Here is a 16,038-nt window from a genome sequence, read left to right as displayed (position 1 = left end):
GTTGAGTAGCCATTGAGGTGGCAGAGAGACCAAGAGTGCTCCTTTCAGCCCTCCAGAGTAGGAAAGCTATGTCTATGGAGTGAGGTAAAAATTGGTAAAGAGAAGATGGGTTCCCTCCAAAAAGACGAAAAAGATTATAAATTAATGATATAGTGATACTGGGCTTCCCTGGTGGCGCGGTGGTTGAGAGTCCTCCATTACTTACATATATAAATAATGTATAAATTATATATTATATACATGTTATATATACAATTTATATATAAATTTTTATATAAGTATAAATAAAATAATAATAGAAACTAAAGTTTTAGAAAAGTAAAAAAATACTCTGCTAAATAAATAGCTGTTGGATCAAATGGGAAATAAAGCTTACCATAGTGAATTACTTTGGAAGTGATGGACCTTTGAGCCCATCTCTTTCAGAATGTTAGTAGCTTATAACTGTATGATGTGAATTTTGATTCCTGATGGGTGTTTTTCTCTCCCTTGGACCTCAGTGAGAGGGGGCAGTGGTTATTTATCTTCAGCAGTTTCTGTAGCATCTGTTTTTGCTTCTAAGCTGCTGCCTGATGCTCTTCATATTTCTGGTTCCAACCATAATTATTAGCTTCCACTCCTGCAGCTTTTTATTGCTCCCACCAGGCTTCTATTATCATAAGAGAATATCAGCTAATTGGACTTGGTTGTAGTTAACCCCTGGATTCCACAGTTGTTGAATGACAGGTAAAGAATTGTCTAGAATCTGTTAACTTTGGATTCCTTCTGCATTGGAGAATATAGCAGGCGTCTTTTAAGTTGCTGGTACTTTGAGAGTTGGACTCAAAACTTAGATTATGTAGGAGCATACTGTTCCCTGTAGAAAAGGTATTTTTTCTAGGTCCTTTACCCAGACACTGCAGATGCTGTAATATACAGCATCATTATTTGTCAGGTGACCGCTCTTGTGTGGCTGGGGTTTCCAGTAGAGCAGACCTGGTGCTAACTGGCTTCTCTAAGGGCTGGAGAGAGTTAAGTAAGTGTATATGTATCTGTTTCCTGTTTAATCCCGGATGCTAAAAAGCCTTTTTTTGGCAGGTTCTGGCTCTAGGGTTTGTTTTCTTTGTGAGCAATAGGTATCTATAGCAGTGAAGGGCTGAAACAAAGTTTATTGTTGGCGTGGCTGCAGTGGGCAGCTGGAGCCTCCATTTCCTTGGCCGTTATTCCTCTTGTTTTACACATGCAGTATTAAAAAGGGGAGGTATGGCATGAATTCTAATTCATATGAATTTAGGGGAAGTTGGACAGGAAGCTGGGCTCTGGAATGAGACTGCTTGGGTTTGAATCCCAGCTTCACTTGTTACCTGTGTGATATCTCGTGCTTCATTATCCTTTTCTGTAAAATAGGGGAGATAATTAGTACTTACCTTGTAACATAGTTGAAATGGCATTTAAAGCACGTTGAACAGTACCTGGCACAGAAACACTCAAGTGTTAGCTGTACTCATTTATGTTATTAATAACGTGAACACTTGCTTTTCTTTCAGAATTGAGCACTTTGCCGAAATCTACAGTCAAAAAACTGGCATCAAAAAGGAAGTTCTTTTGAAAACCTTGTGGGGAGATTATTATATAAATATGAAGGCTAAGAAGATTATGAAGGTTGATCAGGTAATGTGGCATATGTCCCTGTTGATAGTTGGTCCCATTGTTGCCCTATGAAAACCTGTACTGTAACACACCTGTAATTTGGCCTTGGTTTATGGGAGTCAGTTTATGAGGGATTTTCTACTGTATATATTTGGCTAAAGTTCATGTGTCTTATATCCAAGTATTGCTTAAATAGAGTTCTTTAGGACTGCCTGGGTTTTTTTGTTTGTTTGTTTTTTCTTTTTAAGAGGAGCAAAAATCTCAGATCCTGTGCATGTGAACTTGAAGACACATATTTTGCATCAGGCATTTGTGTGTCCCCTTCATAAAGAGACATCTCTTTCAGACATCACTGTGTGGCCCACACTTTATCCCTAGTCTCAGCTGAGGCCTTCTCTCATTGAATGTCAGTCACCATGCTTTGCTGATGTGGAGAGGGAGGTGCTCCCTGGAGCACTTCATTCTATCGATTGAGGTGATATAAGGCTGCTGAATCACATAGCCTCAGAGAATGCTTTTCTTGAAGATTTTTTTTTAAATGTAAAATTCAGGATTTTATAAATTCATTCTCATTGAAGAGCATATATATTCCCTTAAGAAGGTATTTATAAGTATAAAGCTACAGGAAAGAAAAAATATCAGAAGCCAGCACTGCTAATGCTGTGGTTTTCATTTCTTTCATTCTTTCTGGATAGATACATATATCCCTCAGTTGAGATTTTGCTGTTTATATAATATAGCTGCTTTTCTGCTTGACATCATATTGTGAACATCTTCCGTTGCCATTAAAATCTTTCTATAAACAGTGTATTTAAGAAGGAGCCAGTGTATGAAGTGGGAAAGAGCATGGTTTGAGAATCCAACTCTGTTTGAATCTCAGCTCCACCACTTACTAGTTCCGTGACATTTGTCTCAGTTTTTTTCATCTGCAAATTGGAGATAGTAATACTTACAGGGTGGTTAGGATAATTATATGAACTATCCAAGAAAAGTCTTTAGAACAGTTCCTGTCACATAAGGACCCTATTACATCATTTACATAATCATTCTACATGAATGTAGAATCTACATAAATCCTGTAAGATTGGACATAGTTTATATTTCTGTTTCACAAATATTTCGATATTTTAAGTAAAGCTGTGGTGGGCATCTTGATAAATGCATTTTTATGTCTTGACAATGAGCTTTTTTTAACCAGGCATTCAAAGGTAATGGCCTAATTTCCCAATACCTTGCCAATAGTTCTTGAGAAAGAGGGTATGAGTTTATATTCCAGCTCTTGTATATTATCCATCTCAAAGTGCTCTTGCTATTATTCTGTACAGTTTGGTAAGAGAAATAATAGGGGTTTTTTTTTGTTTTTTTTTCATATCTTCTTCCTTGAAGTTGAACATTTTTCATGTTTAAGAACATTCTTTAGAACAAAGTCCATGGAAATTTTAGAGTGAAGTTTTAGCTCTCAGCTTGGGTATCATGTATTTCTTTGATGGCGGTGAAAGGACAACTGCAGTGATATATCCCCCAAATGGTCTTGTTTGTGAAGTCCATGGTTCCTGGAGGAAGAGAACAGTGGGTTGTTACTGATTGTGGATTATTGGCTTTTTAGAGCATTCTTATAGCTACTTTCCTCCACTTTTCTGTTGAGTAAATATTTTCTGGTAGAAATGAAACACTGATAATAAAACATGTCAAGAATGAATATGTAAGATACCGATGAAATATTCAGAAATTTAAGCCCATTCATCCTTTTTTACAGGCAAAAGGAAAGAAACCTTTATTTGTACAGTTGATCCTGGAAAATATATGGAGTTTGTATGATGCTGTCTTGAAAAAGTAAGGCTGTTATAAATTGTTACATAAATTGGGCAGTATAATTTGCCTCACTTTTCAGTTTGATGAGTCACACTTCAGAAAGCTGAGACAGACTGAAAAAATGAACAGAGCCTTTACAGAGGAGTTGATTACAGGGCTTGGAAACAATTTAAAGGAGTATGTGTAACCCAAGTAAAGGGTGACAGGAGGGGGAGAACAGCCATATTTTATAGAGTGCTGAGGTGAAGAGATATAAAGGATGGAAAGAAACATTAGACTTTTGTTTATACAAACTCAGTTTAAAATAAAATAGTAATTGTAGTAGAAAAGATGCTTGATACCAAGGATCACTAATGGGACACTTGGGGGAAAAACTTGCCTGATACAAGTGGAAAAGAATGTTTGCTTCAGTAAATTTCTAAGTTGTTCCAGAGATGGAATAATGATTTTTTAGTATTTATTTATACAATTGCTTTACCAGTTGACATAGCTTTTTTAGGGAGATTGTGGAATGGTGCTTCGTGGGACGTTTTAAAGAAAAGTTCATTTGGAAGTGTATGGGTAGAGGTTGAGCAGTTTTCTCCTGTGGCAGGAGCCCCTTGAAGCATTTTTACTTTTTTGTAGTAAAAATAATACATTAGGAATAAATGTGTCAAACAATGTTGAGTCCCTTTTCCTCACTACTCCTTTGTGTCTTTATGTGATCTTTCTCTCTCCTCACCCCTCACCCCCCACCCATCCTGTACGTTTACTATAGGGACAAAGAAAAAATTGATAAAATCGTGACTTCTTTAGGATTAAAAATTGGAGCCCGAGAGGCACGGCATTCAGACCCTAAAGTTCAGATCAATGCTATTTGCAGTCAGTGGCTTCCCATATCTGAGGCTGTTCTTGGTATCCTTTATTTTAATGGTTTTTAATGAAATCATAGATTTGACTAAACAAGAAAAACCAGTGTGTTATTGGCAATCCGGAAATCCTCTGAAAATAATGCATTTCCATCCAAAGTCTTCTGGGGTTATTTAAGGTTCCACCATGAAACTGTATTAAGTACTTTAAAAATGAATATATTAATATTAACTAGGACTAATACTAATATCAACCTGAATGTTCTTAAAAAATGTTTTTAGTTTTTGTTTAGTAATCTGTAAAATAAACACGTTTAGACTAAGATTTACATATAAGTAGATAATTTAGATGTTTGTGTTAGGATCACTGGTTCATTTTATTTATTTATTTTTGAATTTTATTTTATTTATTTTTTTATACAGCACTGGTTCATTTTAGACCCATATTTTCGTTAGCTTGTTGATACTTCCTCTCACATTAGTGATTCCAAAAGGACTTGATTTTAAATGGCTTACATTAACTAAAGTGATTTTATAGATGAATTTAGACTGTCTTCTCTTCCTTGACCTGTGTGTACTCAGCCGTACCGCTGCAGTGGGCTGGGGGTGCAGTGTCCTGGGAGTGAACCAGCAGTGGATCTCAGAGCTGTGATAGACACATACCCCTACAGTGGCACTCGCTCTGGTGGGGGACCTTCTTGTATCATAGCTTGTGGCTGATGGTTGTTTTGTACCAGTTTATGAAACCACATAAAAGATTTTGAGGACTTAAAAGGTCACAGTTAGCCGTGCTCCTAAGTTCTGTTGTCCTTCCTCACTTGTTCCATAGGATGTCAGTGTTAGAATATCTATCATGAGGATCCTTTCTGGGCTCTAGAGTGTCCATGAACTCCCTGAAATTGTGTCCATATTTTGAGATGTGATATATGGCGTAGTGCTGCCTTCTAGCCCAGGCATCTTATAGACGTACATCGTTACCTCAGTATTTAGTGCATACTGTGACTCTCTGCCATGGTGGAGGGCACTTGCTCAAGGTTTTGAGTCCTTAACAGCAGACTTCAGCTATGGTGTGTCAGAAACTTCCTAGTCCCCTTGATATTACAGCCGAGAGAGTGGAGAAACTGATGTGCGCAGGATCGCAAACATTTGATTCTCTTCCACCGGAAACCCAGGCACTGAAAGCAGGTGAGGTAAAGATGAACACAGCAGGTAACATATTTTTGAGTCCTAAGTCCAGACTACTCTAGACCAATTTGCTAAATGCTAGTTTGCTAAATGGCCAAATGGCCAATTCCACAGACAAACAATTTCACAAACATTTCACCAGTTGCCTTTTGTTTTCTAACATTTCAGTTTTGCTAGAGCCATTTTGCTCTGCCAGTGGAGTGGGTATACCAGAGGCTCTGAGACCGCTACCTTTTGACCTGATCACATTTCATAATCTTATAATCATGCTGTATTCCATCCTCCTAAATAGCCAGGAATGTGTTCCTAAAGTGCCATATCACCACCATGGCTGTGTCCCCAGGGACTGTGGAAAAGTGATTTCAGGGGCTGTGCTGCTCTTTTTTTTTTTTTTTCTTTTTCTTTTGCGGTACGCAGGCCTCTCACGGTTGTGGCCTCTCCCGTTGCGGAGCACAGGCTCCGGACACGCAGGCCCAGCAGCCATGGCTCACGGGCCCAGCCGCTCCACGGCATGTGGGATCTTCCCGGACCGGGGCACGAACCCGTGTCCCCTGCATCGGCAGGCGGACTCTCAACCACTGCGCCATCAGGGAAACCCAGTGCTGCTCTTTTGAAGCCCCGTATATGCGCTCCCCATGAGAGGGATCCTCCCATTCCAAGCTCCGTGTGGCTCCATGAAATTCATGTGTATGTACTCACTTTCTCCTATCCTTTTTCTCGCAATCTACTGAATTTGTAGCCCCTGCCCCCCAAGTCACTGCTGTTCTCAGGGCCACTGTTGACTGTCCTTTGTTATATCTTTCAGCCAGTTCTCAATCCTCATCTGACTAGATCCGTCACTACCATTTGACATGGTCGATCACTCCTTCCTCCTTGAGTCATTTTTTTCCTTGACTTCTAGGCTTCCACATACTCCTACTTTCTCCCTGTCTCCCTGGCTATTTATTCTTTTTTTCTTTTTTTTTTTTAAAAAAAAACAAAAAAATCAAACAAAAGTTTAATAACATATATACATGGGACAGACCCGGGAAAACAGAATAACTGGCCGAAACCCTCACCTTAAATACTGTGAGTGGTTTAGGACTTCAAAGGGGAGGAAGGCAATTCACATGAAGATGGAAAAGCAAAAGTTTGGTTGAAAAGAATGTTTGCTGGTCTGTGCAGAGACTCTGGGACACAGAGTGGACTCTGATCTCTAGGTCCTTCCAGTTTTCCCCACCACACCTGTCCCATATTCTTTGCAGTGATAGCTGCATATTCTTTTCTGGTGATAGCTCTATTCCAGGACCAGGTCCTTTATCTAAATTCTTTAGACGGCTAAGGGGACATAAAAAGAAAGACTTCCTGAGTCTTCTACTTCTTAAAAATAATCAGCCTAAATTAATCCTCATGCCAGAGAAACACATTCTGGGGTGGCAAATTTTGCTCTTCAACAGTTCTCCCTTTGAAATGTCTTCAAGGAGTGTCACAGTCCAGAAGCTGAGTTCGTAGATTGTTCCATCTCATTAAACCAGTCTCAGGCCTGACAGTAAGTCTGTCTAGTTAAATTCATTTCTGGAGGCAGTGATGCAGGTGGGCTCTCAAAGTTAGGCTTATAAGGTGCAAGCAATCGGGTATTATATATAAGAGGCATTTCTGTGGAGACAGAAGAAAAAGGTTAATGGTTGGAGAAATTATAAACCAACTTCTGAACCTAGGAGGCAGCCAGTCAAGATTTCTAGATGTCCGAGTCAAGTATCATCTGCACTGTGAAGTGTCGTTGATGATGTCGTTGAGCGTTCAGGTAAACTTTCTGAGCGGCTTACACAGCAACGGGCGTGAAGATTGTCTAAACATGGGATGTTGTGTGGTGGTCTCTCTCAAATGTATTGCAGGTTGTTCAGCTTCAGTTTGCAGGGCTTCAGGAAAGGGGCAGCTTTGGTTCTCAGTGATTCCGAATCAAAAGTGGGAGAAAAATTGGAAATGTGACTTCGGAGAGTTGTAGCCAAATATTTGAGGAAACTAGAATAATTCAGGATCCAGTCCAGTTTACCAGCAGAAAAAAAAAACCTCGAAGATGATAACAGAACTAGAATCGAATATCCACAAGTGTGTATTATAGTTTCTATTGAAACATAATTTTTTTTTCTCTGAAATCACCCTCATTTCTACCCAAGATAGCCAAATTAAGACTAATTAGTTTGCAAAGTAAGTTTAGTTTCATTAAACTTGGCCTGATTATTTTTATAGGTCCAGCAAGAATAGCAGCTGACCATATAGGCTCTTTTAAATCTGCTTTGCTGGAACTTTTCATAAGGAATTTCCAGATTGAACTTCCAGTAGCCTCTTGAGGCTCCGGACGCGCAGGCTCAGCGGCCATGGCTCGCGGGCCCAGCCACTCCATGGCATGTGGGATCTTCCCAGACCAGGCACGAACCCGTGTCCCCTGCATCGGCAGGCAGACTCTCAACCACTGCGCCACCAGGGAAGCCCTGGCTGTTTATTCTTAATCTCTTTTTCCAGTTCCTCTCCATCTCCCTGACTTTTTAACTGTGGGATACCCCAAAGCAAGGCTTAGTCTTTGGACCTCATCTGTTTTCTACCTGCTGATCTTGTCCAGTCTCAAGGCTTTACATGACAACGGCATGCTCTTAATTCCCACAGTTATCTCATGCCCCTGCATCGAGTCCATCTGCAAATCCTGTTTACTCTTCCTTTGAAATATATCCAGAACAACTACTTTTCAACATTTCCACTTCTGCCTCCCTGGGTCCTCCCTGGACCATGATCTCTCATCTGGTTATTACAATAGCTTTCCAGCTGGTATCCCTGCTGCTGTTCTTGATAGCCTTTCGTGTTTTCTCAACACTGCAGCCAGGGTGATCCTGTTAAAAATTGAAGTCAGGGCGTGTCACTTTGTTCCTCACAGCCTTTCAAAGTTTTCCCTGGCAAGACTTCTGATAGATATTTAATTCTTGCTTCCTTTATTCCTTATTTGAATTTTGTTTTTGTTTTTTCTCTACGTGGGCCTCTGACTGTTGTGGCCTCTCCTGTTGTGGAGCACAAGCTCTGGACGTGCAGGCTCAGCGGCCATGGCCCACGGGCCCAGCTGCTTCGTGGCATGTGGGATCCTCCTGGACTGGGGTATGAACCCGTGTCCCCTGCATTGTCAGGCGGACTCCCAACAACTGCACCACTAGGGAATCCCCCTTATTTGAATTTTACTGTTGAATTCTTTATGTGTGAATTATTTTGATGTGGGGTGATTTTTTTAAAAAATTACTAACCGATGGTTTTTTATCTTAACCAATGGATTTTTTATGTAGGTTAAGAAAAATGTCAATATGTTGATAGGAAATTGTGTTAAAATTTATAGATTTAGGGGAAATTGACATCTTTATAGTATTGAATCTTAATTCATTTCTAAGGTTTTTGGTTATTATCATGATAAGATATTTTTGTCTGTTTTATTTTCTAACTTGTTTTTGTGAGGGATTGGAAAAGCTACTGGTTTTTATGTATTTATTAGTAAGCTACCTATTGACTGTTGACCTTTGGTAAAATTTCTCAGTTCTATCCCTTCTCCACAGGAAACATTTCTGAGGGCTTATGGTGGGTGGTTAAGCCCATTTCCTAGCTTTAGTTCTATGTGGGAGTTCCTCCAGCCCTTCTCCCACCCTATCAGTTTTGCTTTTCTTTCCTCATTTCTGCCAGTTCTCTTGCTCTTGCTCTACTATTTTTCTAGCAATTTTATACTTTTCCAGATGCAATTTTTATCATAGTGGTAAAAGATTATAGGTTGCTTATGTATTTAGATGATGCCATGTTCTAAACTTCGTAATTGTTCTCAGAAAAATCTGGCTCTTTAATAATGGGAAAAAACAGTAACAGTTTTATTTCCGGTCTCTTTAGCTTTTATGAAATGTGGAAGCGAAGACACTGCTCCGGTTATTATCTTTGTTTCCAAAATGTTTGCAGTTGATGCTAAGGCTTTGCCTCAGAATAAGCAAAGGTAAGGATAAAGGCAAAGTTGGGCTGGGCCAGGGAAGTGGTGTAGGTTCATGGAGGCTGCAGTGAGGGTGTGGGTGGGAAGGTGCAGATAATGCTTTCTCTCCTCAGCCTGGAATTCGTACGCCGCAGCCCCTGCGGGAACATAAAATTTGCAGGGTACTTTATCTTTTTGTGATACCTCTGTGGGAGATGGTTGTTGAAATCAGCTCCGGGACTGTTGATTTGAATTCATGTCAGTTTGAAGAGCAGTAAGAGTAGTGGTAGCCACAGTTAACTTTTATTGAACATCAGGCAGGGTCTAATCTGAGCCTGTCTTGTCCGCCCCAGTAGAGATTGTTGGATGGGTGAGTATCTCTGCTGATCTTCATGTGTATTGTGTGTGTGTGGAGGGAGATGGCTCATTTCTCAAGTTTCCAGAGTCTTGGAGGATCTATTCTACATCGTATGAGTTGGTCATGTGTCTTCCCCTCCTTCCCACCTGCACTGCCCCTCACCCCTCACTAGTATAAATGATTAGATCTCGATCATTTCTTGTGAGAGTTACTGCAGCAGTCTCCTAGCTGGTTCCCCTGCCCCAGTATCTAACTCTGCCAGTCCATTTGCCATCCTTCCTTCAGTATGATTTTGGTGTCTGGAATGAAAAGATTCACTCGATATAGGAGCTTGGAAGCTCCTCTTCTGTGCTATCCACAGCTACTCTGGGGGCATTCTGTGTAACAATTTTTCAAGTAACCTGAGAGAAAGGGTATAAATATTACTTCTGAAGAAGGTCCTGGTACCTCCGGCAGCATCTCAGATCTTACTCTTTTATGTTATAATTAATAATGATGATAACACTAATAAGTGGCTGCAGTTTATTAAGCTTATAATATTCCTGCCTCACCATTGATTATGCCACTTAGATCTAGCAACAGTCCTGCAATGGAACTGTTTAATGTTTCAGCCTTACCTGAGGAAATTAAGAGGCCTTAAAAAGATTAAGTAGTGCGCTCAAGGTTACATAGCTAGAAGGAGGGCAAAACAGTATTTGAATCTGTATCTGTTGAGCTTGAAAACCTATGGTCTTCTACTTCGCTGTGTGGAATCTGGCCTACGTCATCCTGTGCAGTTTTTAACCTCCACCTCTAAATCTAGGCAGGCAGCCTTCCAACCTGCCTGCCCTTTCTAGATTCTGGGCCTTTGCTTTTGCTGTTCTCAACTGTACTCTTATCAAATTCTTGCTGAATACTTACTTGCTGATAAGTACCTGTTAGGTAACATCCTATTAGGAGTTTTTGAGGCAGTTCCTCTCCCTCTGAATCCTTAGTCTTTGTGTTCCTTTGGCTTCCTTCTTGAGAACCGACTTCTTGTAGTAACAAGACGTGATCTTCAGATAGAAGCCGCGTTCCTTGGTCCCTTGGTTCCCATCATCTCAGCTACCTGGTGGTGTGGTTACTGCTCGTACCAACTACGGCCAGCTTTCCAGCCCTTTCTCTGACACTCTCCCAGCCCACCCCTTGGCCAGCTTCACAGAGGCCAGAGCAGGAACATTCAGCTTGGATTCCTGAGGGTGGGTGGTTTTGTGTCGTTGCCTCTTTTCCTTTCTTCTCCAGATTGATCTCCCCAGTCTGCCATTTGACGCTCCAGTCAGCATTCTCACCTCTGGTCTCCTTCATCCCTGCTGTTGCTGACTGCCGTCCCCTCAGAACTGTCATCCATAGTTAGCTCAACTACAGCCTCAATAACTCACCGCCCACAGATGTTCCTTGACTAGTAGAGCTCTGTTTTCTTGCAAATAAATTCCTCTTTATTCTCAATAAATACTAGTTTACACAATGGGTTCTTCATATAAAACCTTGCTGACTTCTCTTCCGTCTGCTCTGTTTACCTCTGCCACCACTCCTGGTACTCACAGCAGTGCCTGGCACATAGTAGACGTTAACTGGATGGATTGGATAAACATGTAGATGGACAGCAAGCCTGCATGCATTTGATGCTGATTAGTAAACATAAAATGCTAATCATGTTATGAGCTCAGGCAGAATGAGGATTTAATATATGTGAACAGGTATGCTTCTTTCTTAACCAAAGCTAAAATAAAACCACATTTACTTAATGTGATGATGATTTTATCGTCTTTAATTCCTTCTGGATGGGAGACATAGCCTGATGATAACGAGTACAGAGTTTGGAGTTATCTGTATTTGAATTACGGCTCCTCCATTTATTGTCTATGTCACTTTGGGTCGTTATGTAAATTTCCTAAGCCTCCAGTTTCTCGTCTGTAAACTAGGAGTAATAATACCTGTGTCACTTGTTTTGATAAATATGTGCTATAATATATGTAGAGTGAAGAACACAATGTCCGTATCATAGTGATAAGCCCATTGGAAGAGACCGTTTCTCTCCGTGTGCTAACAAGTTCATCGGGGGTGTTTTTCCCACCCTGTTTGTAGTAATAATAATGTATTCTGCATTTATATTTTAATTCATACTTTTCAGATACTCTTATAAAAGATTTTAGCAAAAGTCCAGAAACAAGGTAAGTTATCTAAGGATCGATTGAAGGAGGAGCTGGAGTGTGTAGCCTGAAGAAGAGAAGGGGGAGGGGAAGGGCATGAATGCAGATGATTGAAAGGAAAGCAGAGGGAAGAAGGTTTGTTGGATGTTGCTCCAGAAGACAGAACAAGAGCCATGACGAGAAATTATGAGGAAGCAGCTTTTGTCCTTGTTTGAAAGACCTTTAACATGTAGAGCTTCCAGTAAGGAGGAGCTTATCTCTTGTAGTGAAACTGCCAACAGGTTCGATTGCCTAACGACACCTGAGCAAGCCATTCTCAAAGATCGCGCTCTCATTTTTTTGTGTCTTACGGCACAGCCCTACCACCTGCATTGGGATGGGTCTGACTAGAAGGGGCCGACTCCTAGAACCGAATTCTTCGATTTCGAGGGGCAGGTGCTAAGGGAGTAGCATTGGTGTCCAGCCCTAGTGGGAGGTCTTGTCTAGCAGGCAGGTGTCTGAAGAGGATGGCGGTGGACAGTCAGTGACTTAAGCGTTCACCTCCCAGGGTGGCCCACACAAAGTAAAAAGGGGTCTTAGGGTACCTGACATCAGGATGTCTACGAGCATGTGGCCATTTAGAATGCGCGTGGACAGTGCGCTCTCAGAATGGCCATCTGAATGGATTCTAGTGCTTAAGGAGAGAGAAGGGGAATGGGGGATGGCAGGTTGGGAGACGAGCTTATCAGCCAGGTGTCAAGTCAGAGACCGGGGGTGAAGCAGGAATCATAAAATCACAGTGGGGGACAGCAGGGGAGGCAGGCACAAAGTGACAGGATCAAGCAACATGACGCACCCCCCAGATGAACCCCCCAGCGGACAGCCAGACACACCCGCGCACTGCCTTTTCTCTGGTGGTGCTTGGGTCTAACACAATGACTGATAATCACCATTTGACCTCTTATCCTGATGAGTCGCCAGCATTCAGCCTGACCCCAGTTCTCCATGAAGATATATTTTTGTACTTGAGGAGAAAACCTCAGTTTCTCATTGAAGTCTTATGCTTGTCTCTCTACAGGGGTATTCTGAGCCCCAGTGCCTGTTACTCACACCCTTCCTTTTCCTGTCCTTTGCCTTATTGAGGAGGAACATCGGTACCTAAGAAAGGTTCCGTGCTGTTGTGTGTGGCTCTGTGTGGAGACATGGGCTCTCGCATGTCAGTTCATAAGCTCAGACTAGCTGAGGACGCAGCATTCTCAGAGAAAGCCCGATAGGCCTTCTCTCCTCTTGCTGCAGTGAGGGAGAGAACTTGGAGAAATCTTCCGCCCAGAAGGGACTGGGGACCAACCATCATCTTCTCCAGCCACGTTAATACTTGCTGTTTCTCTACTTGAAGAGACTGAGAGGTGCTTGATGTTGCCAGGTGTTAACGTATCTGTGGTGTCCTGTAGACCTCTCACTCAGGAGGAGATTGCTGAGAGGCATGAGCGTGCAAGACGAAGGCACGCGGAGAAGCTGGCAGCCGCGCAGGGCCAAGCACCCTTGGAGCCCACCCAGGACGGGAGTGCCCTTGAAACGAGTCCACAGGGAGAAGAGCTGAAAGGTATAGCTTTCCTAAATAGGCTTTGGTGAGACGGGATTTTTACTTAACTTAGGACACTCATCCTTTAGCTCTTGGGCTTTTTAGCTTTAAAGGTAGCTTTTATCAGTATACTTTAATTCTTGGTGTTTCCTTGCTGAAACTGGGCTGAATATAGCATATTCCCTGTTCCCTCTGAGTTTCTCAGCAGTCCCTGGATTGGAGAGAGCATTCCTGGCACTCATTATCCTTTGGCTTCTGGCAGGTGATGAGCAAGAGGTGGAGAGTGAGACCCGTAAACCTGTGGCCCAGGAAGGAAATGACCGAGAGCCTTTTATTGCATTTGCTCGAGTATTCAGTGGCGTGGCTCGAAGAGGAAAGAAAATTTTCGTCTTGGGGCCCAAATACAGTCCTCTTGAGTTTTTGCAGCGGGTAAGAATTGGAAGTAAAACGTTAGTTTATTGTTTCAGGGTTCTGATACTTTGTCAGATTGGTTGAGATTGGTGATTACCTTATTAGTAGATTTATTTTGTCTCTAGAAAGGCACATTCAGGTGAATCCATGTACTTCCTCTCGTGTTAATTCAGTAACATTTGGTAAATCTGTCTCGCTTAGTAGCATTTAGGAAATTAAACCAGTATATGAACCAAGTTTTCAAACCTTATTTGGTTAATTTTAAGGCTTTTCTGCTCAAGACTAGAGGAAGGAACTGGTAAGAACAGATGTCATGTTGGAGCCAGGGCAATAGCAGATGTTCAAGAAATATAAAGATCCAAAAACTAGGTGGTACAGGCCAAAGGCATGGGCAGTGAGCAGGTGATAGGCAACAGTTTCTTGGCAGGCAGATCCCAGAAATTGATCAGGAGGGTCTGAAAGTCAGTGAACAGCCAGCATCTAAATATGTCTGAGCCAAAGGGCAAGTAAGAAACCACAAGCTAGAGCCGTCAGAACATTTTTGGACATAAACAAGGTATATATGTAGTAAATACATGATAAAGGTCATAGGATGAATGCCAGAGGTCCAGGGAGCCAGTCAGGATCAGCAAGAAGCAGTATGTTAGGAGCTTCTAAGACGTGCAGCGTCACGAGCAGAAAAGCACGTGCTCCTCTCCTTGCAGGTTAACCAGGGGAGCTGCTGTATGAATGAGAGAGAGGGAGATGGCAGTTGATGGAAGTCTGTGCCGTCAGCTGCCTTGCTTTGAATGCTGATTCCATCAGTTTTAGCAGTCTGATCCTTGGACATTGCAGTGCTGAGTGGTGGCTAAGCAGTTCGTGCTAGTCTGTAACATGTTTGGATTTAGCAAGAAGGAGCGCAGCAGTTGGTGTGTATAGGGTTAGGTTTTATGGGAGGGAGAAAGTGCTGTGATGGCATGTATAAAAATCCATTGATGATCATCTTACAATCTTGGTTTACACATAATTGATAGTTTGTTATTTATCAGAAAGGGTGCTCTTGGTTAATTTTTTTCCTTTTTTACTCTCTAAACTGTCAAGAGGAGTAAGAAATTGTTATTTAGTGAAACACTGATTTATTGGGCATTAGAAATTCCACGAGGACTCCAGTTTATCTTCTGTACGTAGTGTATCTTTGCTCTTGTGGGGCTCAGGATTGAAATCAACTGCTTATGTGTCAGATGACTAAAGCAGGAATGATAAAATGAGTTGACAGCACAAATGACTCCTTATTTCAGTAATTGGATCCCCGTAAAACCTAATTTCAGCTACCTAAAAAAAAAAAGTGAGTATTTCAGACATATCCCTTCCTGGAATTTTGTGTTTATCCTTTGTATTATTTTTTTCTATTGCTGCATGTTACAGATGACCACAAATTTAGCAGCTTAAAACAATACATGTTTTCTCATCTCACAGTTTTGTTTTCGTTTTTTAATTGGTCCTGCCTTCCAGTGCAGCCCAGAGCAAAGCCACTCTGCCTTATCAAGCACACACTGTGTACTTTACTTAATCCTTACCACCATCATCACTCAATCGTCCTGCCATGAGTTTAGTATTATTTTACTATTTTCTTTTTACAAATGAGAAACCGGAGACTCAAAGAGTTTAAAAAACTTGCCCAAAGTCACACAGCTAGGAAGTGGTGGGTCAGGGCTTTGAATTCATATCTGTATGGCCCCCAAAGCCTGTGCTTTTCCCACTACACCAGTGGTTCTCAAAGTGTGATCCCAAGACAAGACCAGCAGTACCGGCATCTCCTGTGAACTTGTTAGAAGTGCAGGTTCTCAGGCGCTGCTCCAGAGCTACTGAAGAAGACATTCTGGGGGGTTAGACCCAGGAATCTGTTTTAATAATCCTTCCTGGTGATTTCCTTGCCTGTTCAAGTTTCAGAACCACTGCCTACCATTCTGCTTCCCCACCTGGCTGCTGCTTCTGTTCACATCTGACCGAGAATTTATAGGTGACTTCTCTAGGGCTGGACATTACTATGTCTCTGGAGCAGAAATGTGCTGCACACACACACCCTTCCCCCAAACATATACACACATGTACTCGGTAACCAG

The 16,038-nt window shown here is 41.7% G+C and overlaps 1 protein-coding gene across 2 annotated transcripts in view; it reads left to right on the top strand.

Moving 5' to 3' along the window:
* The window catches only part of EFL1 (elongation factor like GTPase 1), a 130,970-nt gene that overhangs the window by 26,304 nt on the left and 88,628 nt on the right, over positions 1-16,038 (top strand). For both annotated transcript variants that reach the window (XM_024742798.1, XM_024742797.1), the window contains 7 exons: positions 1,527-1,650; positions 3,386-3,462; positions 4,199-4,335; positions 5,352-5,474; positions 9,366-9,465; positions 13,395-13,546; positions 13,788-13,954. In XM_024742798.1, the coding sequence (XP_024598566.1) occupies positions 1,527-1,650; positions 3,386-3,462; positions 4,199-4,335; positions 5,352-5,474; positions 9,366-9,465; positions 13,395-13,546; positions 13,788-13,954 (880 nt within the window). The remainder of the gene's footprint in view (positions 1-1,526; positions 1,651-3,385; positions 3,463-4,198; positions 4,336-5,351; positions 5,475-9,365; positions 9,466-13,394; positions 13,547-13,787; positions 13,955-16,038) is intronic.

This window comes from Neophocaena asiaeorientalis, unplaced genomic scaffold (genome assembly GCF_003031525.2).
Source record: "Neophocaena asiaeorientalis asiaeorientalis breed wild unplaced genomic scaffold, Neophocaena_asiaeorientalis_V1.1 scaffold155, whole genome shotgun sequence".
NCBI classification, from domain to species: domain Eukaryota; kingdom Metazoa; phylum Chordata; class Mammalia; order Artiodactyla; family Phocoenidae; genus Neophocaena; species Neophocaena asiaeorientalis.
Note: the sequence above shows the minus strand (reverse complement) of the source record. Positions and strands in the feature narration are given on the sequence as shown.